The 27,391-nt window shown below is 43.1% G+C and overlaps 1 protein-coding gene across 1 annotated transcript in view; it reads left to right on the plus strand.

Annotated features, from left to right (window-relative positions):
• LOC107283474 (gamma-aminobutyric acid receptor subunit alpha-5) overlaps window positions 1-27,391 on the plus strand; it is a 132,197-nt gene that overhangs the window by 59,287 nt on the left and 45,519 nt on the right. Inside the window, exon 5 of the mRNA XM_015811393.1 lies at window positions 12,206-12,288. Within this exon, the coding sequence (XP_015666879.1) occupies window positions 12,206-12,288 (83 nt within the window). The remainder of the gene's footprint in view (window positions 1-12,205; window positions 12,289-27,391) is intronic.

Below are 27,391 nucleotides of genomic sequence, written 5' to 3' on the forward strand. Positions count from 1 at the left end.
TAGTAGGGACAGTTGCTACCTCAAGCCACTTGGAGTGACTGTCCACTACAATGAGGAACACCTGTCCTTGGAAGGGTCCTGTGTAGTCTATGTGAATTCTAGACCAGGGGGTTTGCGTGGTCTCCCAGCGATATACTGGGGCTTGAGGCATTTCAAGTCTGGTCTGTTGGCAAACCTGGCATCCTTTAACTTGAGCCTCAATATCCTTATCCAACCCTGGCCACCACAGGTAGCTTCTTGCGAGTGCCTTCATCCTGACTATTCCAGGATGTCCCTCATGCAGAGATTCTAAGACTCTTTCCCTTAATGTGTGTGGGACTATAACCCAACTCCCCTATAGAATGCATTCTTTGTATGCAGATAGCTCATCTTGTCTTCTTATGAAACTCTGAAATTCTGTCCCAGGACTGGTTCCTGGCCACCCCCTCAGCACCCAGTTCAAAACACGACTGAGTGTTTTGTCAGTGGTTGTCTCAGCAGCCACATCCCCTGCGTGAAGGGGAGATTCTGGCAGGTCCTGTATTGACAGGATGTGTGTGGCAGGTGTGGGGTCTGGTTCTGAATTAGGCAGGGGCAACCTGCTGAGTGTGTCAGCGTGGCCCATTTCCTTGCCAGGCTTATGGACTAGCCATAAAGATTGACCACCTCAGCATCCTTGGAGAAAGAATCTAAGGGGTTTGCTTGTTTGCAGTAAACAGACCTAGAAGAGACTTGTGGTCTGTAAAAACTGTAAATGGGTGACCATAAAGAAAATCATGGAATTTTTTTATTCCAGCTACTATGGCTAATGCCTCCTTATCTATTTGCACATAATTTCTTTCCGCGGGGGAAAGTGTCCTTGAGTAATAAGCTATGGGTGCTTGCTGCCCATTTGCCATTATATGACTCAGAACTGCTTCTATCCCGTATGATGAAGCATCACATGCAATACTGATAGGCAGTTTTTCGTTAAAGTGTGTTAACACAGAATCTGAAGACAGCTGTGATTTGACTGCTTTGAAACTATTTTCATGGGCGCTAGTCCACTGCCATGGTGCCCTTTTATCTAGGAGCCTGTGTAGAGGCTCTGCTAATGCAGCCTTGTGAGGAAGGAAGGCATGGTAAAAATTCAATAACCCCAGAAATGCCTGCAGCTCCCCCTTTGACTTAGGTCGGGGAGCCTGCAAAATAGCCTTAAGCTTTGAATCAGCAGGGTGTATTCTGGCAGCATCAATCCGGAAACCGAGGAACTCTGTGGAGCTCACTCCTATTTGACATTTTTCTCTTTTGAGCTTCAGCCCCGCTTCGCGGAAGCGCTGAAGAACAGCCCTTAGACGTTCTGCAAGTATTTCCGCTGATTCCCCAGCAATTAGAACGTCGTCAAAATAAGGACACACAGCTGGGATATTTTTTAGCGTGCGTTCCATCACTCTCTGAAAGAGCCCTGGGGCTACACTGACCCCAAACTGCAGGCGACGAACTTTGAATGCCCCTCTATGGGTAACATTGTTTGTGCCTCAGCAGAGGCATCATCCACAGGCAGTTGCTGATAAGCCTGTGCCAGGTCCAGCTTTGCGAATAAGCGACCTCCCTGAAAGGATGCCAGGATGTGGCTAGCTACAGGTACTGGATACGCATATTGCTGAAGTGCCTTATTAATAGTGCACTTATAATCAGCGCACATGCGCACCTCTCCATTAGGTTTAACCAGTATGACTATGGGAGTTTCCCACACACTGCTGTCGACAGGTTGCAAGACTCCCTGTTGAACGAGCTTGTCTAACTCTGCATCAATCTTGGGCTTAAGGGCAAAAGGCACTCTACGAGGCTTTATCCTGATTGGGGTTACGGTTGGATCAAGGTGGAGAGCAATTGGTGCTTCTTGGTATTTTCCTAAGCTGGGGCTGAATACATCAGCAAACTCCTGGCAGACAGCTACCAAATCTGCTGTTTGGGTTCTGTTGATGCCAGTCACATGGATGCCCAGGGCATCAAACCAGTCTAGGCCGATCAGGCTTGTTTGCTGGCCTTCCATCACCACGATGTTGAGGTGACCCTCAAACTCTTTGAACTTTACTTTTAACGTTTCACCTTTAACCGCTATGCGGGAATTTTGAAAATTTGTCAAAATTAAATCTGACGGCTTGAGTCTGACTCGTTTCCTGCCATTTCTGCAGACATAGTTAAAAGTCTTGTAAGGCATTATAGACACAGCTGACCCAGTGTCCAGTTCCATTGAGCATGGAACTCCCTGTAGCTTGACTCTCAGTCTAAGCTTTTCTTTTAGGGGGTGATGGGCTCCAGTTCTGAGAATGCTCCTCCTTCCTGAGCAATATTCTACTCTATTCTGCCCCGGGGCCCCATTACCTTTCCTGGGGAAGTCTTCAGGTGGAGATTCCCTCTGGCAACCTTTATAGACGATAGCAATGTGGCCCTGTTTGCCACATGCTCGACACACAGCCGTTTGAAACCTGCATTCTGAGCGCTGGTGCTGTCCTCCATAGCCAGGGCATCTAGGAAAGAAGGCTGCCTTGTCAAGCGGCCACTGCCTTCCTGGGATCTTCTGCACCTGGTCAATCTCAATGTCCTCGTCTGGGTCTTCTGTTCTCTCTGACTGTTCATGATGCACAGCCGTCTGGCTGAGGAAATTCTTTAAGGGACGTAAAGCCTTGACGGCATCACCTGCGGCCTCTTCTGCCATCACTTCTTTCAGTGCATCCTGGAACATCAGGATCTCTTTAGCAAACAGCTTCTGCTGTAAGTCTCTGTTTCTCAGCCACATACCAGTCGGTCCCTGAGCCGATCCTCTAAATCTGGAAATTCGCAGACCCCGGACGCCTGTCGCAGGGCAGCCTCAAATTCAGCAGCAGACTCTCCCAGCTGCTGTTCTCTCTGCTCGAACGCATATCTCCATGTGATGATGGACAATCTTGGTACGAAGTGTTCTTGGAGTCTTTGTTTCAAGTCAGTGAAGGTAACTGACGCAGGACCGACTAGATTCTCTGCTATATCAAAAGTAGCTTGGCCACACACGCACAACAAGGTTGCAGGTTTTAAACTATCTTCTCTGATCTGGTTCGCTCTAAGGTAGTTTTTGACCCTGGAGACATACGAACTCCATTGTTCTGAGTGCGTTACGTCAAACTCGGATAGTTTGCCAACTTTGGCCATGGCTGGCTGTTACTGTGTCTCCAATGCCTTATGCTGCTTGGGCTTCTGTGAGAATCCTAGGGATGGATCCTTAGGATAGTGATACCTCCAGCGTTTGCGTACTGGCAGGCAGAAGGGGGGAACGCTGTTCCAACCAGGGCGCTGATGCCTGTTCTTACCCCTTAGTGATTCTTAGCTCTTAGTCCTCCAGCTCTTTTCTTCCTAGCAGCATAATCCCACCTTCGTCGCCACTGTTGTGTAGTGGGAACAGCGAGGCATTGAAGACACAGGAGTGAAAGTAACAGCTCGTTTATTCAATCCACACAGAAGTGGCTCTAGCAGCCGCTTGACTCATATTTATACGGACCGCCACTAGGCGGCAGCCAATGATTTTAAAGTATACATTCCCGCCTAAAACGAAGGCTTACAGTATATACAGACAGACAGTCGAGGATTCAAATTGACAATTAGTTAACCGTTTTTATAACAGACCTTATGAATTTGGGTTAATACATAACAAATACCATTGGCTTCTTTTTAAAAAAAAACAAGTTTTATTGTTTTTTCATTTTACAAACAAGTGCTTAAGAAACAACGTGGTGGCAGGGCAATCAAATGTCCACAAAACAAAGTCATATGCATAAAGTTTGAATTAAGTCATTAAAAACCTCCTCTCTTTTCCCTCTAATGACATATTATATTCAAATTGATATATTACAATACCACTAAATCAATCATAGCAATCCTCAATAATCTTTCATCTAAATAAATCTACAAATCCGAATCCTGTATTAAGTTTACCTATTTCACTTACTATGTTCCATATTTCTAATCTAAATACCTAGTTAACACTTTGGGGGTCTCCCCATAACCTTTTTCCTTAACATATTCACTAAGCATTTATTAATATCATTTCTTCCTTTTTCTTATTCCTCTTCCATTGCAAATGACTATCAATTCTAATAAGAAAAGAAACTATAAATTCAAATCAGAAAGGAAAAAAAACAAAAAACAAAGAAAAAGAAACAGAGACAAAACAAAAAAAAGAAAAGAAAAAAATACCTTTCTATTTCTATTATTCTTTATAATCTAACAATCAATCCCTCAATATCTATATCAAATTTCTTTAACGTCCTCCCAAATTTACTGTATCCAAAACGTATTAATACATAGACAAAACAAGTTATTATTAAGTTCAAACCTTAATTAGTTTTTTATTCAATTTAACCTCTTATTTAACTGTTTTAAACCATAAATCAATCCATATCTTATAAGCCTTTTGAACCCATTACCTAAAACCTTAAGTCACATTCTTAAATCTTATTCTGGCTTTCCTTTTCTGCCAAACCGGTTTCCATAACAAGGCCTCTCTTTCAATGAACAAGTCACTCTTTATGCCTTGTAGGATCCTTTGAATCAAACAGAAACATCCTCTTTTCTGTTTTAGAGACCTAGCTCCTTTGTAAGTAGTTTTAAAAAGACAAATCTCCACATTTGAAACTGTTGAATAGCCGGCTCAGTTATGTCCAACTTTGTAGATGATAGTTGTTTATCCAGGCTACCATAGTTCTGAGCTCGTTGTATTTGTCTGTCCATTTCTATTGGTTTTAAGATTGTAAGTGGATTACTTGCAATCCTTTTTGATTCCTCAGAGATCTCATCCACATACATATGAAATAGGATGAAATCTTCTTTACCTTTAGTTAGTCCCGCTTCTGTTGTTTTTTGGTCTCTAGAGTGCTCAGATAAGGTCTGGGAGTCAATTTGTTGATTCAAAGCAGAATTTCTGTTTTTTATTTCCATAGTAAATTCTTTTATTTGCAAACATATTTCATCAGTAGCCTCGTAAAGTTTTTCCAGTATAAGTTTATAGTCAAGTTGAACCGAGGGTTGCTCCATTTCAACAATAATTAGAAACAGTCTGTATCATTTAGTAGAGGCTATGTTCAGAAAACAGTTAATCATTGTCCACCCCCACCAGTACAGCTGTTGATTTTCTTTGTATTTTTCCTTTTGTAGTAATCTGAAAGTCAAGGTCAATCTGAGTCCTCAGAAAAAAGGGAAGTTGCAGTTTTATCTTTTTCCACAAGGTGTCCTCAGTACAATGTAAAATCTTCTCCCATAGACCAGGAATCTCATAAACAAGACCAGGAAACACAGAAAAAAAAAGAATTCAAGTCCAATAGCAGATTCAAGAAAAAGTTTTCCAAGACCCCAAAGTGAAAAAAAAGAATAAAAATAGAGACAAAAAAAGTCACTTTAAGTTAATTAGGCTTCTTTTTCCCACACTCACCAATGCCGCCTTCTCAGAGCAGGGAAATAATTTCAAAAGTGCTTTTTACAGGCACAAAAAAGAAAAAAGAAAACCAAGAGAGGGAAGGTAAAAAGACTCACCCGGCTCAGCCACGGTGGTTCCTGTGCTTAGATGTTCTTCTTACTTCTGGTTTCAGCGGCTAGGTGAACGGCCATTTTACCGGCCGTTCTTTCCACCGTCGGCCCAAAGGACCAATCTTGGTCCCTGGAAGAAGCTGCCGCTCTCCCAAGGACGACGAGGACCTCCTCACCGATAGCCGCCCCTCCAAGGCAGCTTTTCGACCCGATTAAGGGTCTACCAGCAGCGGAGAATCAGCTGGCGAAGAGAGCAGTCTCCTCGCACAGCTGTGAGCGCCACTATCCGGAACCATTGGCTTCTGATGGACTGTCAAGGGGAGAGGGTCAGGGGAAAGGGAACTGTAACTTTTGCATGGGGATACTCAGATCCAGGTTTACTTTCGCTGTAGCCTTAGAATAACAGAGTTGGAAGGGACCTTGTAGGTCATCTAGTCCAACTCCTTGCCCAAGCAGGAGTCCCTACATCATTTCTGATAGATGGCAGTCCAGTCTCTTCTTGAAAGCTTCCAGTGATGAAGCACCAACAACATCTAAAGGCAGTCTGTTCTATTGGTTGATTGTTCTCACTGTCAGGAACTTTCTCCTTATTTCCAGGTTGAATCGCTCCTTGATCAGTTTCCATCTGTTATTCCTTGTCTGGCCTTCAGGTGCTTTGGAAAAAAGGCTGATTCCCTCCTCTCTGTGATAGCCCCTCAAGTATTGGAACACTGCTATCATGTCTCGCCTGGTCCTTCTCTTCACTAGACTAGCTGTGCCCTGTTCCTGTAACCGTTCTTCATATGTTTTAGCCTCCAGTCCCCTAATCATCCTTGTCGCTCTTCTCTGCATTTTCTCTAGAGTCTCAACATCTTTTTTATAGTGTGGAGACCAAAACTGGATGCAGTATTCTAGGTGTGGTCTTATTAAGGCTTTATAGAGTGGTAATAGTACCTCATGTGATCTTGATTAAATCCTTCTGCTAATGCAACTTAGGATTGCATTTGCTTTTTTGGCTGCCGCCGCACACTATTGGCTCATATTTAATTGGTTGTCCACTAAGATCCCTCTCACAGTTACTGCTATTAAGCCTGGTTTCACCCAATCTATATGTGTACTTTCGTTTTTTCTTGCCTAAGTGTAAGACTTTACTTTTCTCTAGGATGAATTTCATTTTGTTAGATAGGGCCTAGTGTTCAAGTCTGTCAAGATCCCTTGAGCCTAACATCTAGGGTGTTGGCTATTCCTGCCAGCTTAGTGTCATATGCAAATTTGATAAGTTCTCCTTCTATTCCCTCATCTAGGTTATTTATGAAGATGTTGAAAAGTACTGGGCATAGGACAGAACCTTGTCGTACCCTACTGCTTACTTCCCTCCATGTAGACGTAGTACCATTAAGGACGACTCGTTGAGTTCGGTTTGTCAGCCAGTTAAAAATCCATCTGATGGTGATGCTGTCTATCCAACTTTTTTAAAGCTTTCCAAGGAGTAGGTTGTGGTCTACTTTGTCGAGTGCCTTTCTGAAGTCCAAGTATATCACATCCACAGCATTCCACTGGTCCTCCAATTTAGTCACCTGGTCAAAGAATGAAATAAGATTGGTGGTTTGGTATGATCTGTTTTTAACAAACCCATGCTGGCTTCTAGTTATAACTTTGTCTCTAGATCAGTGGTGGCGAACCTATGGCATGCATGCCAGAGGTGGCACTCGGAGCCCTCTCTGTGGGCACGCGAGTCGTTGCCCCAGCCCTGCCTCCCCCCCGCAATCCCCTCCTCACCAGCAGCCTGCCTGGAGGAAAGTCTCCTCCAGGTGCGGCCCACATGGAGCAGCGCAGCCAAGCACATGGCAGCCGGGCAGCAGGGGCAAGACTCCGCCCTCATGCCCCATCACATGCAGATGATGCTATGGGGTTCGGGTGGAGGGCATGGCTGCCATGGCGCTGCAAAGCCGCCTGGGCGATCTGTGGTGAGTGGCCCTGCGGGGGAGCGTGGAGCGGGGGGCAGAGCGGGAGTGGGCCAGGGGGGCAGGGCGTTTTTTGGGCACTTGGTCTCTAAAAGGTTCGCCATCACTGCTCTAGATCAGTGGTTCTCAACCTGTGGGTCGGGACCCCATTTGGGGTCGATCGACCATTTCATGGGGGTCACCAAGCAAGGCTGTCCGCCATTTTTTTTGTCCGCCATTTTTCCCCCTTTTCCGGCGGGTGCCTTACCTCCCTTGGGCTGGGCCAGCTGGTGGTCGGCCTGCTCCGTCTCTGCCTCTTGCCAGCTATGCCTCGGCCGGCACAGGGGGCGGAACCACGCATGCGCGGCGCTCCCGGGCAGGGAAAGTCCTCGACTTACGACCGGTTGGGTAGTCCTCGACTTACGACCGGTTTAGTCCTTGACTTACGACTGGCTTAGTCTTCGACTTACGACCGGCTTAGTCCTCGACTTACGACCGGTTGGGGTCGCGGCATTAAAAAGGTTGAGAACCACTGCTCTAGATGTTTGCAGATTAGTTTTTTGATTATCTTTTCCAGTATCTTCCCAGGTATTGATGTTAGGCTGATTGGTCTGTAGTTTCCTGGATTTGTTTTTTTTCCTTTTTTGAAGATGGGAACCACATCAGCTCTTTTCCAATCCTCTGGTAGTTTCCCGGTGCTCCAGGATTTTTGAAAGATATGGTACAGTGGTTCTGAGATGACATCTGCGAGTTCCTTTAGAACTCTGGCATCTAATCTGTCAGGTCCCAGTGATTTATGTTCATCAATATCAGATAGGTGTTCTCTTACCATTTTTTTGTTTATTTTAACTTTTATTTCTAGCCTGTCTTTTTCAGTTATGTTTTTGGTGGGTTCCACTATAATTTCTTTTTGTGTGAAGACCTATGCAAACAATGAGTTATGCACCTCTACCTTCTCTCTTCTGCCTGTTACTTCCTTGCCATCTTCTCTCTTTAGTGGACCGACCCTTTCCTTGATTTTTTTTTCTTGTTATTAATATGTTGAAAGAAACTTTTTTTTAATTATCTTTGATTTTTGTTGCAAGTCTTTGTTCATTCTGAGCCTTTGCTTTCCTGACTTCTTCTTTGCAGATTCTGGCTTTCTGTTGATATTCTGCCTTAGTTATGTGTTCCTCTTTCCATTTTTTGTACTTGTCCTTTTTGTCTTTGAGTTTATCAGAGAGATCTTTGTGCAGCCATCATAGTTTCTTATTAGATTTCTTGATTTTAGTAAAAGATCCTTTCACTTCAAAGAAATGGAATCGAGGGTCTTTCTTTCCTAAATGTCTTAGGACAGACCTGACTGTTTGAGGCAGTTCACAGAACAGGAGGATTCTGATAGTACAGAGATACCCAAAAGCTGCTAATATAAAGTGACTGTGTGACATAAGGCAACCATCAGAAAATACAGTCACTTCCCAGGTTATTCAGAAAATACAAATGTAAAGAGAAATAACTACCCAAAATTGTCCCCATTATGCACATGCATGTGTGAAAAGGACCACATATTGAACCACAATAATGAATGGCTAACATAAAATCAACAGATACAAAAGATGGATAAATATATAGTACACTGACAGGCTGCCAGATGCAGAGCAACTCGGCGCATTACGGATGAGCACAATCAACGGGCCGATGACACGCTCGAGAAGCCGGGCGCAGAGGCAGGTCGTTATATAGGCTAGCTCCCAGATCTCCTTTTACTCCAACTCTGACGACATCGGCAGTCTGGCCGATGAAAGCTTAGTGATTTTTTAACCACAGGTTTGTTTATATTAAACAGTCTGGTTTATTCTATCCTGGTGTTTGTTTTTCTTTTTTCTTTTTTTCTTTCTTTTAACTTAGGCTAATAGTACACTGCTTAAAAATACAATCACATCCTTTCAAAAGCTCCTCTTTCCTTTACTCTTTAAGTTGAGATTCTTCCCAAGTGAAATATAACAGTATTATTATATATAATTGGAGAAAAAAAGTCCTGTGCAAACAGGGAATACAAAACTCATGATTTTTAATGCCTTTTTTATATTCACATCATATTGTAACTATACATACAACATAGGATATTTCTAGTAGAAAACTCAGGAAATTTTTTCCTTTCTGTGAGTAATGTTGTTGTAATTCTCTGTGAGAATATGCTTGAGAAACGGGGAGGAGGAGGAGGAGGAGGAGGAGGAGGAGGAGGAGCCACAGACTAGATATGAGCCATAGTGGTGCAGTGGTTAGAATGCAGGATTGCAGGCTAACTCTGCTCACATTGCTAGGAGTTCGATTCCTTCGATTCTGACTGGCTCAAGGTTGACTCAACTTTCCATCCTTCCGAGGTTGGTAAAATGAGGACCCAGATTGTTGGAGGCAATATGCTGACTCTGTAAACTGCTTAGGGAGGGCTGTAAAGCAGGGGTCTCCAACCTGTGGCCCGTGGCCCACTACTGGGCCATGGCCTATTTGCAACCAGGCTGTGTGAGTGGTGAGCCAGCACATGTTTGCTCACAGCCCCACTTGAACTTGTGGTAGGCACCAGCGCTTGCAGCCCCACTTGTGTGAGTGGCACGCACCCACCCTTCAGACAAAATCATCCCCTCTCCCCCCCCCGTGTTGAGATGCCAACCCAGAAAGTTTGGGGAATGCTGCTGTAAAGCACTGTGAGATGATATATAAGTCTAAGTGCTAGCATTATTGCTAATGGTCAGACAAGCAGCAGTTGAGCCCACAGAAGCAATGGGTGAAGCATGGCAAACATCTTAGGAGGGAGTCTTCATAATTTCTTGAACTGTAACGATGAGGGAATAGATGTACTTTCAGACTTGCAAGATTTTGTTATTGTAACCTTATAGTAAAGGTGGTGTTAGTACTCATGATTGATACTTCTTGTCTCAGCTATCTCACAGGACTAGCATTTGGTTTACAAAACCATGGCTGGGATTTAGGGATTATAATAACCCTTGCATTAGTCTTATATTACTATACTGTATAATAATACCCATTTATTGTATAATAACCTCCCTATTGCTTTAAATGATGCATCCATGTCAGGCAGCTGATTTCTGATATCATGAAGAAGTACTGATCATAATGAAGCATACTGAAAAGGGGAAATAGAGCCCTTCAGAGATTTTCTGCTAACATCAATTGACTGATTTTGGATACTACGCACCTTGATGCACATCAACAGTGCTGAAGCCATTTGCTATTTAGGGACTAGATTATTTTGCACTGGCTTTATGAAATGATGGAAACAAATCATTTCAGGCAACTAACTGATCTTGGGATTCATAAAATATCATTTACAGCTGGAAAGGAAAATGTTCTGGGTCAGATATCAGAACCCCATTAAATATATATTCTTCTACTACTTGTCCAACAAGAAGATTGCTCTGCCCCATCCCCTTCTGACTTTACCTAAGACTTACTGCTTTATGTTTACTCAAATTAAATACAACTTATACAATCACTTTCTAATTATATGTTTAATAATTTTCCTTTTCTGTCACAGAATCTATAGTTTAGTCATAACTTTTGAAGATCCCTAGAGTTTGTTGATCACATGTACCTCAGAGACCTTAGAAGACTAAGTTGGATAGCCAATTGTCTCTCCTCCCATCATTATGCAGCACTAATATGAATTGCAATTTCCTATAGCCCAGTGCAGTTCACCATTCTGAAACCTTCTTTAAGGAGCAATTATCTACCTGATGCTGGCCTCCAAGATAAAGATCCTGGTCACATTGCTTGATTATTTGCTTTCTGAGACTATAAAAAGGATGCGCTTGCTGTAGGTATGGAAGTCTTAAAGGAGTCTCTGAGGTCTTTGAATTCCATTTGACATTTCTGACACATAAGACCTCATTTGATGTGGACCTAGCTCTGAAATGAGATAGATGTGGAAGATTGCCAGGATTAGTGTTAAAATTACCAAGCATTTATTGAGATTTAAAAAACATAGTTCATTCTTTGTCTGCCTACGTTGTTAGCACTAAACATTAAAATACAGCGAAACCTCAATTTAATAGATCACTTGGGTTGATAAGATCCATTATTCCCAATAATCCATGAAGTTGGGAAGAATATCATCCATGATACTGCCATTATGCCAATTACATACAATACTATAAATACTGGGCACGATGGCTCAGTAGTTAAAGACACTAAGCTTATCAGCTGGAAAGCTGACAGCCTGGGTTCAAGACCTGAGCATCGCGCAACAAGGTGAGCTCCCATTCCTTGCTCCTGCCCACCTAGCAGTTCAAAAGCAGGAAATGTGAGTAGCTTAATAGGTACCATTTAGGTGGGGAGGTAACAGCATTCCGTGCACTTTTGGTGGATAGCCATGCTGGCCACATGACCACGGAAAATGTCTTCAGACAGTGCTTGCTCCCTTGGCCAAGAAACAGAGATGAGCACCAGGTCCTAGAGTTGGACATTACTGGACAGGAAAATCATTACCTTTACCTTCCTATAAATGCATCAGAATTGTTTGTCTGTTGTATCTAAAATCCATTTTATTGAGATCTGCTGAATCAAAGTTTTGCCACAGCAAGGAAACTGTTAATTATACAGTCTGAGAAAATGTTATCAATTAATATTCAGTGGTTCTGAATATTAGCCTAGAAGTCATTTAACTATCAAACTAAAAATTCAAAACAGCCTGACAATTGTTACTTGAAACAAAGATATTTATTTCTGAATCAGAGGAAAAACTTGAATTCTGTCTCTCTTCCTGTTAGATTAACCATATCTGCGGAATGCCCCATGCAACTTGAAGACTTTCCCATGGATGCCCATGCTTGTCCATTAAAATTTGGAAGCTGTAAGTGCTTTATTCTCTTTAATACAATTTTTAAATAGTTTTGGATGGAATTGCATAACTCAGTCAAGAATTTGACACTACTCTATGTTTTCAAGGCTTATTCTTAGTAATATGCTTACATATTTCCTGGACTGAGATGTATCTTGGCACACTGTTGTATATAATTGATCACATATTGTCAAATATTGTTGTGTACTGCTTTAGTTGACAACCTTTGAATTTCGAAATGTGTACACTGAAAGAACATACTAGCACTTGGTAGAGTAGCAGTGAATATCCCAGATGCTAGGATGTCGATCTGTACAGTGATCAGAATAATGCAAGAAATAGTTTTCCCTGTGACACTTTGTGGAAGCAAAAGTTGATCTTTGAAAAAGAAGGATAAGAGAATTATTGAGGATTTTGAATTCTGGTGTTGGAGAAGACTCCTCAGAATAGCAGGGATAGTTAAGAAAATAAACAAATGGATAATTGAATAAATCAACCCACACATCTCACTCAAAGTGCAAATGACTAGGTTCAAATTATCATACTTCACACATAAAGGATAAGATTTAGCTCTTTTTACGAGTCTATCATGCTAGGAAACATAAAAGGAAAGAGAAGAAGAGAATGGAAGCAACAAGGTGCATGGAATGAAATACAGCAGTGATGGGTGCACATTGGAAGGCCTGTAAGATGAGGCTGGGCAAATCTATCTACGTGATTGCTAAGACTCAACACTGACTTGATGAAAGATATATAATCTACCAAGCAATCATATTGGGGAAAGTATACCTCCAAATGCATTTTTTTGAACAAAAAGATTAATTATGTCTCTTCAAATATGCATTTAAATGCAGATTAAATTTATTTTTAAATACAGTTTTCTTTAACAGCATAAGTTTTTAATGGTCACAGATTAATATTAGAACCTAGATAAAATATAACCAAAAAAAGGTGATCCATCCCTGAAATGTTGGTAGTTGATTTCTGATAATCTCAGTGACAAATAGATACTCATTCTCTGCACTGGGATGACTTTGTAGCCAGCAGCCAAAAGGGTGAATGGCTCTTATCAGAAATGAATTCACTTATCCATAGTTTTGCCATGAGCCACAAGTAATGATACTTGAAGGTTATAGGTGGTACTATTTGGAATATTTCAAATAGAGCAAATAAAAAGAGGCTAATAACCTATGTATTGTCAAGCTTTCTTGTGAACCTTGTCAATGGAGGAAAGAGTATTTTGAAACCTTTCACTGAACATGAAAGAAAAACTACATGACTCACTTATTCATCAGAATTTGAAAGCAGAGATTCTGGGGTGATTGTAGTTTAGGTTTTTATATTTCTAGGCAATGATAATCTCATTCATTCTCCAGTAACATTAGCTCATGTTTTTGTGTACGGTGTTGTTGAATGTTCCGTGCACTGCATAGTAGAGACAGAATTTTTTTGGCTCAGGGTGCCTTTTGTCTTTCCTCAGGTAATACAGGGCAGGATTTATTGCTCTTTGTACAGATACAGATATATTACCTTTTGGCATGCCATAGTCTGAGATCCAGGATAAGGGAGGTATCATTGGTTCCCACTTGTATAGCAGTCATCCTGATGAATATATGCAAATAGCCCAACACAGGTAAAACATGCCACTGTATGGACACAATGCGGAGAAAATGTATCATTCTTGAAAAATATATAGCAGCAACTACATGTGGTGACAATTACACTCTCTCATCCTCAGGTTCTGTCACACATGTTTCCTGCTTAAATAGCAAAGGATGGAGTGAGTATAGGAGAAGGTGATTGGAGCAGAGAATATCACAGATGTGGTGAAAAGAGATGTTGCTTTTCAGTTTGGATTTAATATTGCTATGTATAAACTCCCTTTCCCTTTCAACTTTGAGAATGGGGTTAAAAATGCAGCTAAGTGTTTTGTTCACTAATAAGCTTAATATGATTAATGTGGATCTTTTGGGAGAGCACAGCGAGGCAAAAAATAATGTTCGATTTTTTAAGCTATAATTTTTCACTGAAAATGGGGGAGGTGTTACTTTTGTATTTTAGTGGCATGGTATGGAGGTAATCTGTAGACCACTGAAAAGGGACTCTTATTTGTGCCATACGTTGCTTTACTCTATTAATACCATGTTTTCCCGAAAGTAAGACCCTGTCTTACTTTCTTTTGGGCTCTGAAATAAGCAGAAGGTTTTACTTTCAGGGAGGGCTTACTTTTTGCTGGTACCGGCACCAGTAGGCCGCGAGTGCATGGGGGTGGGGCAGGGCCTGTGCATGGGGTGGAGAAGCAACGCAGCGGCAAGAGCATGGTGGCGGACCAGGTACGGTACTGGTGTGGTCGTGGTAGGTGGCAGTGGAAAGGGCGCTGAGCCTGGCGCTGGGCAAATGGGCCCAGATCTTCCATGCGACCACCGCCCCCTCTGCCGGCCTACCAGGGCCCTTTGCCAGCGGCGGCCGGTGGAACTGGCTATCACTGGCCCCACCTTCTCGGTCCCACTGCCTGTGGCCGCAATGAACCAAACCCTCGGCGAGCCCCGGCTTCCACTTTCCCTGCCTGCTGGCCCTACTGCTGCTGGGACATTTCTTGGCCGCATCGTGTGCCGTGCGGATGCCAAGTGGCTGCCCGTGCTGCTGGCCTTGGGGGACTCTTTGCCCTCCTGGCTGTGCTGCTTTGGGCTGCCCTGCCGGGCTGCTCCTGCCTGGTGCAGGGCGAGTCGGCCCAGATCTTCCTTGCGATCGCTGGTGTGTCCCCCCACCAGCTTGCCAGAGCCGTTCACCAGCAGTCACGGGTAAAACCACGCCACCCACGCCTCTGCCTTTGGGCTGGTGAATGCCACCAGCCTGCACGCCTACTTGGTGCTGCAGGCGCCAGGCTAAGAAAAGTTCAATCAGACTTTCTAACTTTGTAAGATCTCATGAGAAGTTAGAAAGTCTGATTGAACTTTTCTTTTTTTTCTCCCACAAACATGCAGCAAAGGCTGAGAAGAGAACAGAGAAATGCAATGCAGCTGAAAGGCAGGTTAGTAAAAAAACACTTGGGGAGGCGAGGGCATCTGGGTGGGGGTGGTGGCAACGTTACCCTGCGTGGCTTCAGCAGGTGTCCAGCGAGTAGAGGGAAGCAACTCCACCCCCCACCACCTGCTTTGCCTCCTTACCTCACAGTGGCGACAGGAGCAGCCGGTAGAGGCCAAAAGCACCCAGCTGGTATGAGAGGTGCAGTGCCCACTAGGGGCCGAAGAGCGCCAGGTTCAGGCCTTAGCCCGGTGCCTGTAGCACCAAGTAGGTGTGCAGGCTGGCGGCACTCACCAGCCCAAAGGCAGAGGTGTGAGTGGCATGGTGAAGGGCCCTGGCAGGCTGGTGGGGGGAGTGCTCCGGCGGTCGCACGGAAGATCTGGGCAGACTTGCCCTGCACCAGGCAGGAACAGCCCAGCAGGGCAGCCCAGAGTAACATGGCCAGGAGGGCAAAGAGCCCCGTGAGGCCAGCAGCAACAGCAGCCACTTGGCATCCACATGGCACAAGACACGGCCGAGAAATGTCTCAGCAGCAGTAGGGTCAGTAGGCAGGGTGGGCGGAGGCCGGGGCTCACCAAGGGTTTGGTTCATTGCGGCCTCAGGCAAGCAGGCGGTGGGATAGAGAGGGCGGGGCCAGTGGTAGCCAGTTCCACCGCTGGCGAAGGGCCCTGGCAGGCTGGCGGCAGGAGGTGGCGCTCCGGTGGCTGCACGGAAGATCTGGCCCAACTTGCCAGGCCCCATGCTAGTGCTTACTTTTGGGGGAGGGCTTATATTAGGCTCACCCCCCCAAAAAAATCAGCTGGGGTTTATTTTTTGAGTAGGGTTTACTTTCGGGAAAACACGGGTATGCAACAAGTGAATGGTGTTGCATGTGCTGGCCCTGCCTTTAGTCTGACCCTCAGCTGCCTATGTATGGGGGCAAGGGGCATTAATCATACATTTTTGCCTCTGTGAACTAGAACTTTACGTGTGCGACATTTCTATCAAGGCCTGTAACAGACAATTCAATCATGTATTTTATTCTGTTCCTGTTACAAGACCAATATTGAAAAGCACAGAGTGGAAGTTGGGAATAGCAAGAAGCAAGATATAAGATCACCCTTCTTTTGCTCTTCTCTCTCCAGAATATCTAATTGATTATCTAAGAATTGAAAGGAATTCTATAATACCATACTTCATCAACTCTTTGAAGACTTTTGGAGACCTGGCCCACCAACAAAGCCACAGAAATCCTTTCTGATTTGTTGGCATGTTGGTTAACATGCATCCTTTCAGTTATATCTGGCTAGGAAAATGCTATTTGTTTTAAGTTTTTACCTTGTCCCTGGTATTCTGAACATATAGGGGTATTTTTCTTGTCATGACATAACACCCACAGTTATCCATCATATAACAATTTGCTAGCAACTTACTTCATAAATAAACAGGATCATGAGGAGGGAGAGAAGTTTGAATACAAAGCCTTTAATTAAAGCACTCACCAGACTGGTTCCTTTTAGTTATGTAATCAAAACAGAAATTTGTAGGTGCTGTGTAATTCAGAAAGCAAGTTCATGCTAGCAGTTTTCTAAACGTTTTATATCCTCAGTGGTACCAATTTAAATATAATCATATTTCCTTAAAAAAACCCTGGCCATGCTAATTTTATACAAACCACACCCAGCTTTATGATTTCAGTCATAAGTAGTAGTAATAGTGGAGGCAGTACATGCTTATGCAGATATAAAATGTATGGCTCAGTTTAGAAGAGTTGCCTGGGGAAAAAAGGAAGAAATAGAAAAATATGGGGCTTGGACAGTTAGGAGAGGAAGGAACAAGAGAATCAGGCCAGGAGAATAACTGTTCCCTTTTCCTTTTTTAATTCCTGCTGCAGCCATTTTTTACTTCCTGACCTTTGCCAAATAATGCTTAAGTATTCTCCAACTGAAGTCAAGAAGAAGAAAATGGCTGCAGCAGGGAAGTAAACATGAAAAGAAATGAGTGGTGGTGTTAGTTATTTTTCTTTTCTCTCTCCTGCCCACAATATTCTCCTTTAATCTGGCCTATTAATTAATGGTTATGGAGCTGGCTGGTTGGTTGGTTGGACTTGTAGGGAGGAGAGTGCAGAGGAGGATCAGCAGGCACTGAAAGAATTTAGAGATGAAAAAAACCTGCTGTGAAAAAGCAATCTCTAATTGTTTTTTTTAAATACTCTTCTCAAAACCAAAGATTTGTCTTAATGCTCCTGAGAATCTCTTTTTAAATGAAAATGATCTGAAACTAATTTATTTTCTGATTAATTTATACATAATTAAATGCAAATAACTAAGAGGGGAAAATATTACATAGAGTTGGAAATAGATTTGGGGAGAACCCTATCATAAAACTTCTCTTCTAAGAAACTAGTGCTATATGTTAAAAAAAACTCACACTTTTTTTTTCATTTCATTTAATTGAAAATAGATGGCTTTCTAACTCTTTATTTTCCCAAAATTTAGATAAAGTTCTCATATCTGGAGTTCTGAATGTTTGCAGATATTTTAGATACTGACCAAAGAGTACGTGAAAGGGTGGGAGACTGTATCATCTCTTCACATCTGTGAATCTACTTTGACTGTTAGGCCAATGGCAAATGATGGATGAGGGGAACTTCACACACAGTCCCTTCATTTGCCTTATTGTGAGTAAAATTAGTCCCTGCGTTTAAGAGACAGAGATATCTTCTGTTTATATCTTTCTTGTGCTTCCCTCAGTTCAAGATGTAGTTTAGGTAGAAATAGGTTATGTGTATCTGAATCTTTTTATTTCAAATATAATGAATGTCTTTTAGCATTCATTGATACCTGGGCTAAGCCTATATTATACTCTTTCCAAAACAAATGAATTATACATATTTTTTTTCTTGAAGTTCTGAAAAAAATTGATATTGTTTCAGTGTTCTGGACATGCTAAGGACCACATCCTCTAAAAAGGACTCCCACTAAATTAAGATCTCCAATAGGAAGGCCCTTGCTTTTTGTTATACAATCATTCTATCCAAGCGGCTATACCATTAAGTTCCTTGTGATCTATTTAATCCCCAAAGAAACTATAACAAGTAAATTTGTCTTAGGACACTTTGCCAGATCACAAAGCAGAGATAGCCCTAGTAGCTGCAGAATGTGATCAAACTTGTGCAAGAAAACAGCACAAATAACATCACTCTCCATCTGATAACTACCCCACCTCCATGATTTTTTTTTAAAAAAAAATACTTTTGCTAGACTTAAAACTCATTAAAATATATTCTCCTCTGATCAGTGTTTTATCTTCCTTCCGGCCCCAGAGGTTATTCTGTGGTATTGAAAAAGAATTTCCAGCTGCTGAATAAAAGCAAAGGGTTTTGAGAGAATATATTTAAAGCAAAAAAGGTTAATTGACTTTCTTTCAAGGGCATTCAAGCAAAGCTATGTGAGAAGGAAAATTTTACCCCACTTTCTTGGTCTGAACAAATAGATATCAAGATAAATGAGATCCCTTGCTCAGGCAATTGGTGCAGTTTCTAAATTATATTGTACATAGAGTGTTAAGAATGTTGCATTCACCTTGCTTGAAGATGAATTTGTTAACGCTTGCCATTGTTTTGATACTGATTGCTGTGATTGTAATTGTGCTGTGATTGAAACTTTTACATTCTTCTCTTTCTTGATTGGAGATTTTTATAAATTTCCTAAACAAGATGTGTGGGTGTGCGGGTGTGTGAAAATGTTGTAATATTGACTTTCTGAAATATATAACCTGGATTTATTTTGTGGCTACCCTCTCCCCAAAGAACATAACTATTTGTTGTATCAGCTATAAGGAATAAATAAGATGCCATATTAGAGGCTATTATTCTCTATTTATGCAGTTTTTATGTCCATTGAAGCAAGACATTTTAGCTAACAATTTGCATCCTTCCCACTGAATGCCCTGAATGCTGTGGATATAATTTACTTGGACTTCAGTAAGGCATTTGATAAAGTAGATCACAACCTACTACTTGATAAGATGGAAAAATGTGGGTTAGACAGCATCACCCCAGATGGATCCGTAGCTGGCTGACCGGCCATACTCAGCATGTGGTCCTCAATGGAACCGCATCTACATGGAGGGAAGTGTGTATTGGGGTGCCCCAGGGCTCTGTTCTGGGCCCAGTGCTCTTCAACATCTTCATCAACGATTTGGACGAGGGGATAGATGGGAACTCATCAAATTTGCAGACGACACCAAGCTGGCAGGAATAGCCAACACTCCAGAAGACAGGCTTAAGATACAGAAGGATCTTGACAGACTTGAACATTGGGCACTAACTAACAAAATGAAATTCAATGGTGAAAAATGCACAAGTATAGTTTAGGAGGTACCTTGCTCAATAGTAGCAACTATGAGAGGGATCTTGGAGTCCTTGTGGACAGCCACTTAAATATGAGCCAACAGTGTGCTGCAGCTGCCAAAAAAGCCAACACAGTACTAGGCTGCATTAACAGAGGGTTAGAATCAAGATCATGTGAAGTGTTAATACCACTTTACAATGCCTTGGTAAGGCCACACTTGGAATACTGCATCCAGTTTTGGTCACCATGATGTAAAAAAGATGCTGAGACTCTAGAAAGAATACAGAGAAGAGCAACAAAGGTGATCAGGCTACTGGAGGCTAAAACATATAAGGAACGGTTGCTGGAATTGGGTATGTCTAGTCTAATGAAGAGAAGGATGAGGGGTAACATGATAGCAGTGTTCCAATATCTCAGGGGCTGCCACAAAAAAGAGGGAGTCAAGCTATTCTCCAAAGCACCTGAAGGCAGGGCAAAAGCAACAGATGGAAACTAACCAAAGAGAGAAGCAACCTAGAAGTAAGGAGATATTTCCTGACAGTTAGAACAATTAATCAGTGGAACAACCTGCCTACAGAAGCTGTGAATGCTCCAACACTGAAAGTTTTTAAGAAGAAACTGGACAGCCATTTGTCTGAAATGGTATAGGGTTTTCTAACTGAGCAGGGGGTTGGACTAGATGACCTCCAAGGTCCCTTCCAACTTTCATTATTATTATTGTTGTTGTTGCTGCTGCTGCTGCTGCTGCTGTTGTTATTATTGATCATCACACAGTCAGCCAGATGTTCAGATTGGATTTGGCATTTTTGACTATCAAGTCCTTTCCAAGGACCTGGGATAGGCAGATGTGGATGTTTGATGGTATTACAGATATCGTCGCAGGATGGAAGCAGTTCCTAGTAAGGCCGCCTTTTGCAATTGACTAATGGCAAATTTGTCAATGCCAATGGTGTTCAAGTGGTGCTCCAGTTGTTTTGGGATTGCACCCAAGGCGCTTATTATTATTATTATTATTATTATTATTATTATTATTATTATTAATATTAATATTATTAATATTATTACTATTACTATTACTATTATTTTGATTATAATAATAATAAATCTATGCTTGAAATGTGTATTCATAAATACTACTAGATAATAGCAACTCTAAATAGTCTAAGATGGTCAATCTCCCATTCTTGTTCTGGTACCCTAACTATAGGCAGACACCCCAAAGTAAATTATATGCCATATATAAGTATGTATACTACTTAATCTTAAATGATGTGTACTAAAATTCATCCTTACAGCTTAGAGAAGTGCATTGAAATAGTTTTTGTTAAAGTTTGAAGTCACCAAATATGCTTTAACATTGTTATTAAAAAAAATCCACACTCCTGTTTAACAATTTTTGGGTCAGTAGTAATCAATTTTTGAAATGGAGATTAGTATTTGGACAGTTGGAAAACTTTAGAAAACAGTTATCTTTGGATGGGAATGGTTCAAAAGAATGTCAAATAAATATCTAACATAACCTTAGTTTTAGCAGACTTCAAAAAATGGTTTAAACAGGCATGACAACCTGTTGCATAGAATACATATTAACCCCCATAACCTCCTGGAATGGGCAGTTCCTTTTTTTATACTGCTTGTTATAAAATCCATTTCAATTTTAAATTAATTTGTGGCATTTCAAGATATTCCTGCCCTTTCTGTTTTTATGACATTTAGTTTATAAGTGATGAGGTTGTAAAGAGAATTGTTTCTTGTCTCTTTAAAGATCTAAAAATTGTGACTTGCAAGGATTTATTCAGACTCTGGTTATCAACATAAATTATTGCATTGGAAAGATCCAATTGGTAAATGTTTCAGGCCTAATACAGGTTAATGAGCAATGTTCTGTGCTTTTATCGTGAGTTAATTGAAAAAGGTTGAAAAAAATGGGATTAGGAGTTGGTCATCCCACTTGCCATGAGACGACTTCTGTTCTGAGAATAAAGATATTAAAATGAAAATATGAATCTTAGATGGAAAGAACAGAAATTGTCACTTAATTGAAACCATTGCCTAGATGAAATTCCGGGAGGCACTTAGTTGCCTGAAACAGCATACCCAGAGCATTAAAGGAAATTATTGCTTATTCAAATAATGGGAAATATTTCTAAGAATAAAATTTCTATTCCCTGAAAGCATAACTACAATTTATTCCAACACAGGGAAAGGGTTATCATGCCAATGTGGCTACACAGATGTAATGAAAATCTGAAACAAAAGGATGTGCATGTACTATATATATGGTGTGTTTGTGTATATATATGCACATATAAAAGATGAAGATCATTGAGGAAGTATACACACTGTCTAAAATCGTACAACTAGTCAGGAAAGTTGAAGTTCAGAATGAGCTGAGAATGATGAAGTATAATAAGAACAATCCAAAGGCTTCTTTCTATAGATTTAAGGAAAGAGAAAAGACAGTTTATGTGGTTAGCCAGGCTAATTGTGAAGAGTTATTTGAAGGAGAAGGATTCCCACTCATGCTTAATAGAAACCTAGGCATGGAATAGCTACTTAGCTTGAATGAGTTCAGATCTCTTGGGTCAGGTGAACTGCATTGTAGGATATTGAAGGAACTTACTGAATTTTCTTTACTTTCTTATTTATTGTCTAAATATGCATGCATTGCCTTTGAGAAATAATCAAATGATTGAAATACTGTACTACATCAGGGCTTTTCAACCAGTGGTACGGGTACCACCTGTGGTACATTGGCACCTGGCAGGTGGTACGCGACCATCCTAGAAAAGTAGTAGTGGGGGAAGGGAATGAGAGCGCCGCCGGGTGGGCAGGCAGGTGTCTTGCTCGGCTGTGCCTTGGGAGGCACTTTTTTCAGTGCCATTGTAACTTCGAACAGTCACTAAGTGAACTGTTGTAAGTCGAGGACTACCTGTACTTTATCACTTTTTTCCTTTTTTTTTTTTGGGTCATCATGTTTTTGACACCTTGCTAGGCGACTGGTGGTACTCAAATATTGCCATATCCTAAAAGTGGTACAATGGGTGAAAAGGTTGAAAAGCCCTGTTTAACTACATAACTGCAGCAGGTCATCCCTATCTTCCAAAAAGTAGAAAAGGAGAACCCAAATAATATGCATAGCCTAATATTGATATTGATTTTAGAGTGGATCATAAAGTCCTGTATCGTAACAGGTAGTCCTTGACTTATGACCACAATTGAGCCCAAAATTTCTGTTGCTAAGTGAGACATTTGTTAAGTGAGTTTTGCCCCATTTTACAACCTTGCCACAGTAGTTAAGTGAATCACTGCAGTTGTTAAGTTAATAACATGGTTGTTAAGTTAATCTGACTTCCTTGTCATCTTTGCTTTTCAGATATTTGCAAAAGGTGATCGCATGATCCCAGGACACTACTATTGTCATAAATATGAAACCAGTGCCTGAATTTTGATCACATGACCATAGGGATGCTGCAATAGTGATAATGTGAAAAACAGTCATAAATCACTTTCGGTTCCATTGTAACTTCGAATGGTCACTAAACAAACTGTTATAAGTCAAGGACTACCTTGAGTTAAAAATAATGCAGTAATAATGAAACTTCAGTGGAATTCATACAGGAAAAAGTCTTATAAACTAAACTTATTCCATGTTTGAATCTGGTATCTTGCTTGTTAGGTTGTGAAAATTATGGTTGTCGCCGCCTCCGACTTGGGGTTGGTCCCCGACCAATGGGTACGGAGTCGCAGGGAGAGCTAAAGGGAGTAAAGGCATCCCAGGAGCGACCAATACACGAAACCAGTTTCCCAGAGGTGTATAGGGACATAGCGGAGGTATTCAGTGAGGCGGAGTGTGATTGTTTACCGCCTCATCAGTCAACGGATTGTGCTATTGATATACTGCCGGGGGCTAAACTGCTGAAACCCCGCATGTACCCCATGACACTCCGTGAGCTGGATGAGTTACGGCGATACATTGATAAGAACCTCGCCCGAGGGTTCATCCAGTCGGCCCGATCCCGGATAGCAGCGCCAGTTCTCTTCCAGGAGAAGAAAGACGGTGGTCCACGGCTTTGCATGGACTTTTGTGATATCAACGCAGTTTGTGTTGAGCACATGTACCCCCTTCCTCTAATGAAGGACCTGCTGGCTCACTTGGCCCAAGGCCAAGTGTTCACAAAATTAGACCTCCGGGAAGCATACTACCGGGTACGAATTAAGAGGGGTGGTGAATGGAAAACTGCCTTTAGCTGCCCTTTGGGTAGTTTCCAGTTCCGGGTAATGCCCTTCGGGTTGCAAGGGGCCCCCGCGGTGTTCATGCAACTGATCAATGAAGTACTGCATGAACATCTGTATCGTGGGGTACTCGTGTACCTGGACGACATCCTGATATACACTAAGACCATGGAGGACCATGTTCGGTTGGTGCGCGACGTGCTGCAAAAGCTGTTACAGGCCCGCTTGTTCGTCAAATTGTCCAAATGTGAGTTACATCGTTCACGCCTCGATTATTTGGGCTATCGGATTTCAGCAGAAGGCATTGAGATGGACCCCAATAAGGTGAGGAGCGTACTGGAGTGGTAGGCACCAAAGACACGCTGCCAATTACAGAGTTTCCTGGGGTTTGCCAATTTCTATAGACTTTTTATTCCTTCCTTTGCCACGGTGGCATTACCCCTAACGAACCTGTTGCGTACTCGAAAGGCCAAAACAAAACCACGTCCCGGACAACTGTTGGTCTGGACAATGGAGTGCTAACGTGCCTTTGAGACATTGAAATTCCTGTTTGCGAGGGAGCCCATGTTGCTACATCCAGACCCGGCAAGGCCATTTGTGGTGCAGGCTGATGCCAGCGATGTGGCTGTGGGGGTGGTTCTGCTCCAGAAAAACAGCCAGGGAGCGTGGCAGCCGTGTGCATATACCTCCCGAAAACTCACGGAAACTGAACGAGCATGGGCTATTTGGGAGAAAGAGGTGTTTGCGGTGAAGTAGGCCCTAGCAACATGGCGACATCTGTTGGAGGGGGCGAGGGAGCCGTTTGAGGTCTGGACTGACCATAAAAACCTGGAGGTATTGCAGACCCGTCGGCGATTATCTCCTAAGCACGTTAAGTGGGCGCAGTATTTCTGCCGATTCCAATTCCAATTCAAATACGTGCCAGGGGGAAAGAACTTCCTGGCAGATGCCTTGTCCCGATTACCTCAATATGATAGCAGGAGGGAGGAGGTCATACAGGCAATCATGCCCCCGTACAGCCAGGAGGAAGCGAAAGCAGTGTCCCGTCCAGCAACAACGGGGTTTGACAAAGATCTCAAAGTGGCCCTCTTAGACGACCTGTGGCTACGAGACAATCATGGAGTTCTCACAAAATGAGATGACCTAGCGTGGCATGGTAGTAAGATGTATGTTCCTGCGGCCATGCGGTCCCATATCTTCCACCGTTGCCACGACGCGAAACAGGCTGGACATTTTGGGTTCCTAAAAACATTGCATTTGGCTCAACGGCAATTCTGGTGGCCCCGGATGCGGATGGACGTAGAAACATATGTCAAAAGCTGCTCAGTGTGCGCTACCTCAAATCCCCACATAGGGAAGCCTCCGGGGCTGCTACAACTGGTAGCAGATCCAACCAGACCATGGCAAGATATAGCTATGGACTTCATCATAGACCTGCCCGAGAGCCAGGGTTATACTGTGATTTGGACTGTAATAGACCTGTTCTCGAAGCAGGCCCACTTCATACCCTGTAAGGGGTTATCGTCAGCTCGGAAGTTGGCCCGTTTATTTTTAGCGCACATCTACCGTCTACATGGGACACCCCGTCGAATCATTTCGGACCAGGGGGTCCAATTCACAGCCCACTTCGGGCGGGAGTTCGTCCGATTCCTCGGGTCCTCCCAAGGACTCAGCTCCGCCTACCACCCATGTACAAACGGAGCGGCAGAATGGGCAAACGCTGCGGTGGAGCGATACCTTTGCAGCTACGTATCCCACCAACAAACGGAGTGGGTGGAGCTGGTGGTGTTCGCTGAGGTGGCGTATAACAACGCTGTACACAGTAGTACGGGGTTCACCCCCTTCCAGGTGGTGTATGGTAGGGACTTCCTCCCCATCCCAGAGTGTGGCTTAGAAGACCTCCTGCCATGCAGACCCAGTGAATGGTCAACCCGAGTGAGCGGGTTGTGGGGTGTCATTAAGAAAGCGCTGACCAAGGCCAGGGACATTACTAAAACACAGGCTGACAGGAAGCGGCGGGCACAGAAACCTTTCCTCGTTGGGGAGTTAGTTTATCTGTTGACTAAATACATAAGACTCCTGGTCCCGAGTAAGAAACTAGCACCCAAATACATAGGCCTGTTCCGGGTTGCACAGGTGATTAACCCAGTGGCTGTGCATCTACACTTGCCTCGGTGGTTAGGCAAGATCCACCCGGTATTCCACAGCGGCCTGCTGAAGCCAGTGGGGGAGGTCTCCCGTGACCGTATGTCCAAGGTCCCGGGGCCCATTAGACAAGACCATTACGAAATCCAGGAAATCCTTGATTTGCGGTCTGGACGGGGTAGGATCTATTATCTTGTTCATTGGAAAGGGTATCCGTTGTCGGAATCATCCTGGGTGAAGGACTCGGATGTCCAGGCTCCTCGTCTGATCAAGAAGTACCATCTAAAGTACCCTGGGAGACCGGGAGGGCAGGCAGTAGGTTAGATGTAAACCCTTGCTTGACCACTTACACTGTTCTGCTTACCTTCCAGGAGGATACCTGGTAGAGGGAGCCGCATGTCGAGCCCCGCAAGGCCGACCCATCCGGGCCGATGAGTGGCGGCCGTGAGCCCTTGGCGTGTTGCCCCATCGTCATCCAGACACCTTTTCTTTTGTTCTGACCTGCCTCCTTGGACGCTCGTCTCACAGGGCCGACACTCACCGGAGGGAGAGGAGGCCATCAGCTGGTGTCTTTCGTTGCTGGAAGTTGACTGCAGGGCCACACGACCAACGAGTGCGTTGCCTAGAAAGACACTCTAGGCTCAGCTGCTTCGTGAGCAGAACGAAGCAACCCTGCAAGGCAATAGAGCGCAGCCGGATGGGACGAAAGAACGCTCAAGCCCAGCTGACTCCTGTATGGCACTTAACAACAACAACAACAACAACAACAACAACAACAATAATAATAATAATGAAAGTTGGAAGTGACCTTGGAGGTCATCTAGTCCAACCCTCTGCTCAGGCAGGAAACCCTATACCATTTCAGACAAATGGCTGTCCAGTCTCTTCTTAAAAACTTCCAGTGTTGGAGCATTCACCGCTTCTGGAGGCAGGTTGTTCCACTGGTTAATTGTTCAAACTGTCAGGAAGTTTCTCCTTAGTTCTAGGTTGCTTCTCTCCTTGATTAGTTTCCATCCGTTGCTTCTTGTCCTGTCTTCAGGCGCTTTGGAAAATAGTTTGACTCCCTCTTCTTTGTGGCAGCCCCTGAGATATTGGAATTCTGCTATCATGTCCCCCCTTGTTCATTAAACTAGACATACCCAATTCCAGCAGCCTTTCCTTATATGCTTTAGCCTCCAGTCCCCTAATCATCTTTGTTGATCTTCTCTGTACTCTTTCTAGAGTCTCAACATCTTTTTTACATCGTGGTGACCAAAACTGGATGCAGTATTCCAAGTGTGGCCTTACCAAGGCATTGTAAAGTGGTATTAATACTTCACGTGATCTTGATTCTATCCCTCTGTTAATGCAGCCCAGCACTGTGTTGGCCTTTTTGG

This window comes from Protobothrops mucrosquamatus, unplaced genomic scaffold, assembly GCF_001527695.2.
Source record: "Protobothrops mucrosquamatus isolate PMUCROS unplaced genomic scaffold, P.Mucros_1.0 scaffold40, whole genome shotgun sequence".
Taxonomy (NCBI): domain Eukaryota; kingdom Metazoa; phylum Chordata; class Lepidosauria; order Squamata; family Viperidae; genus Protobothrops; species Protobothrops mucrosquamatus.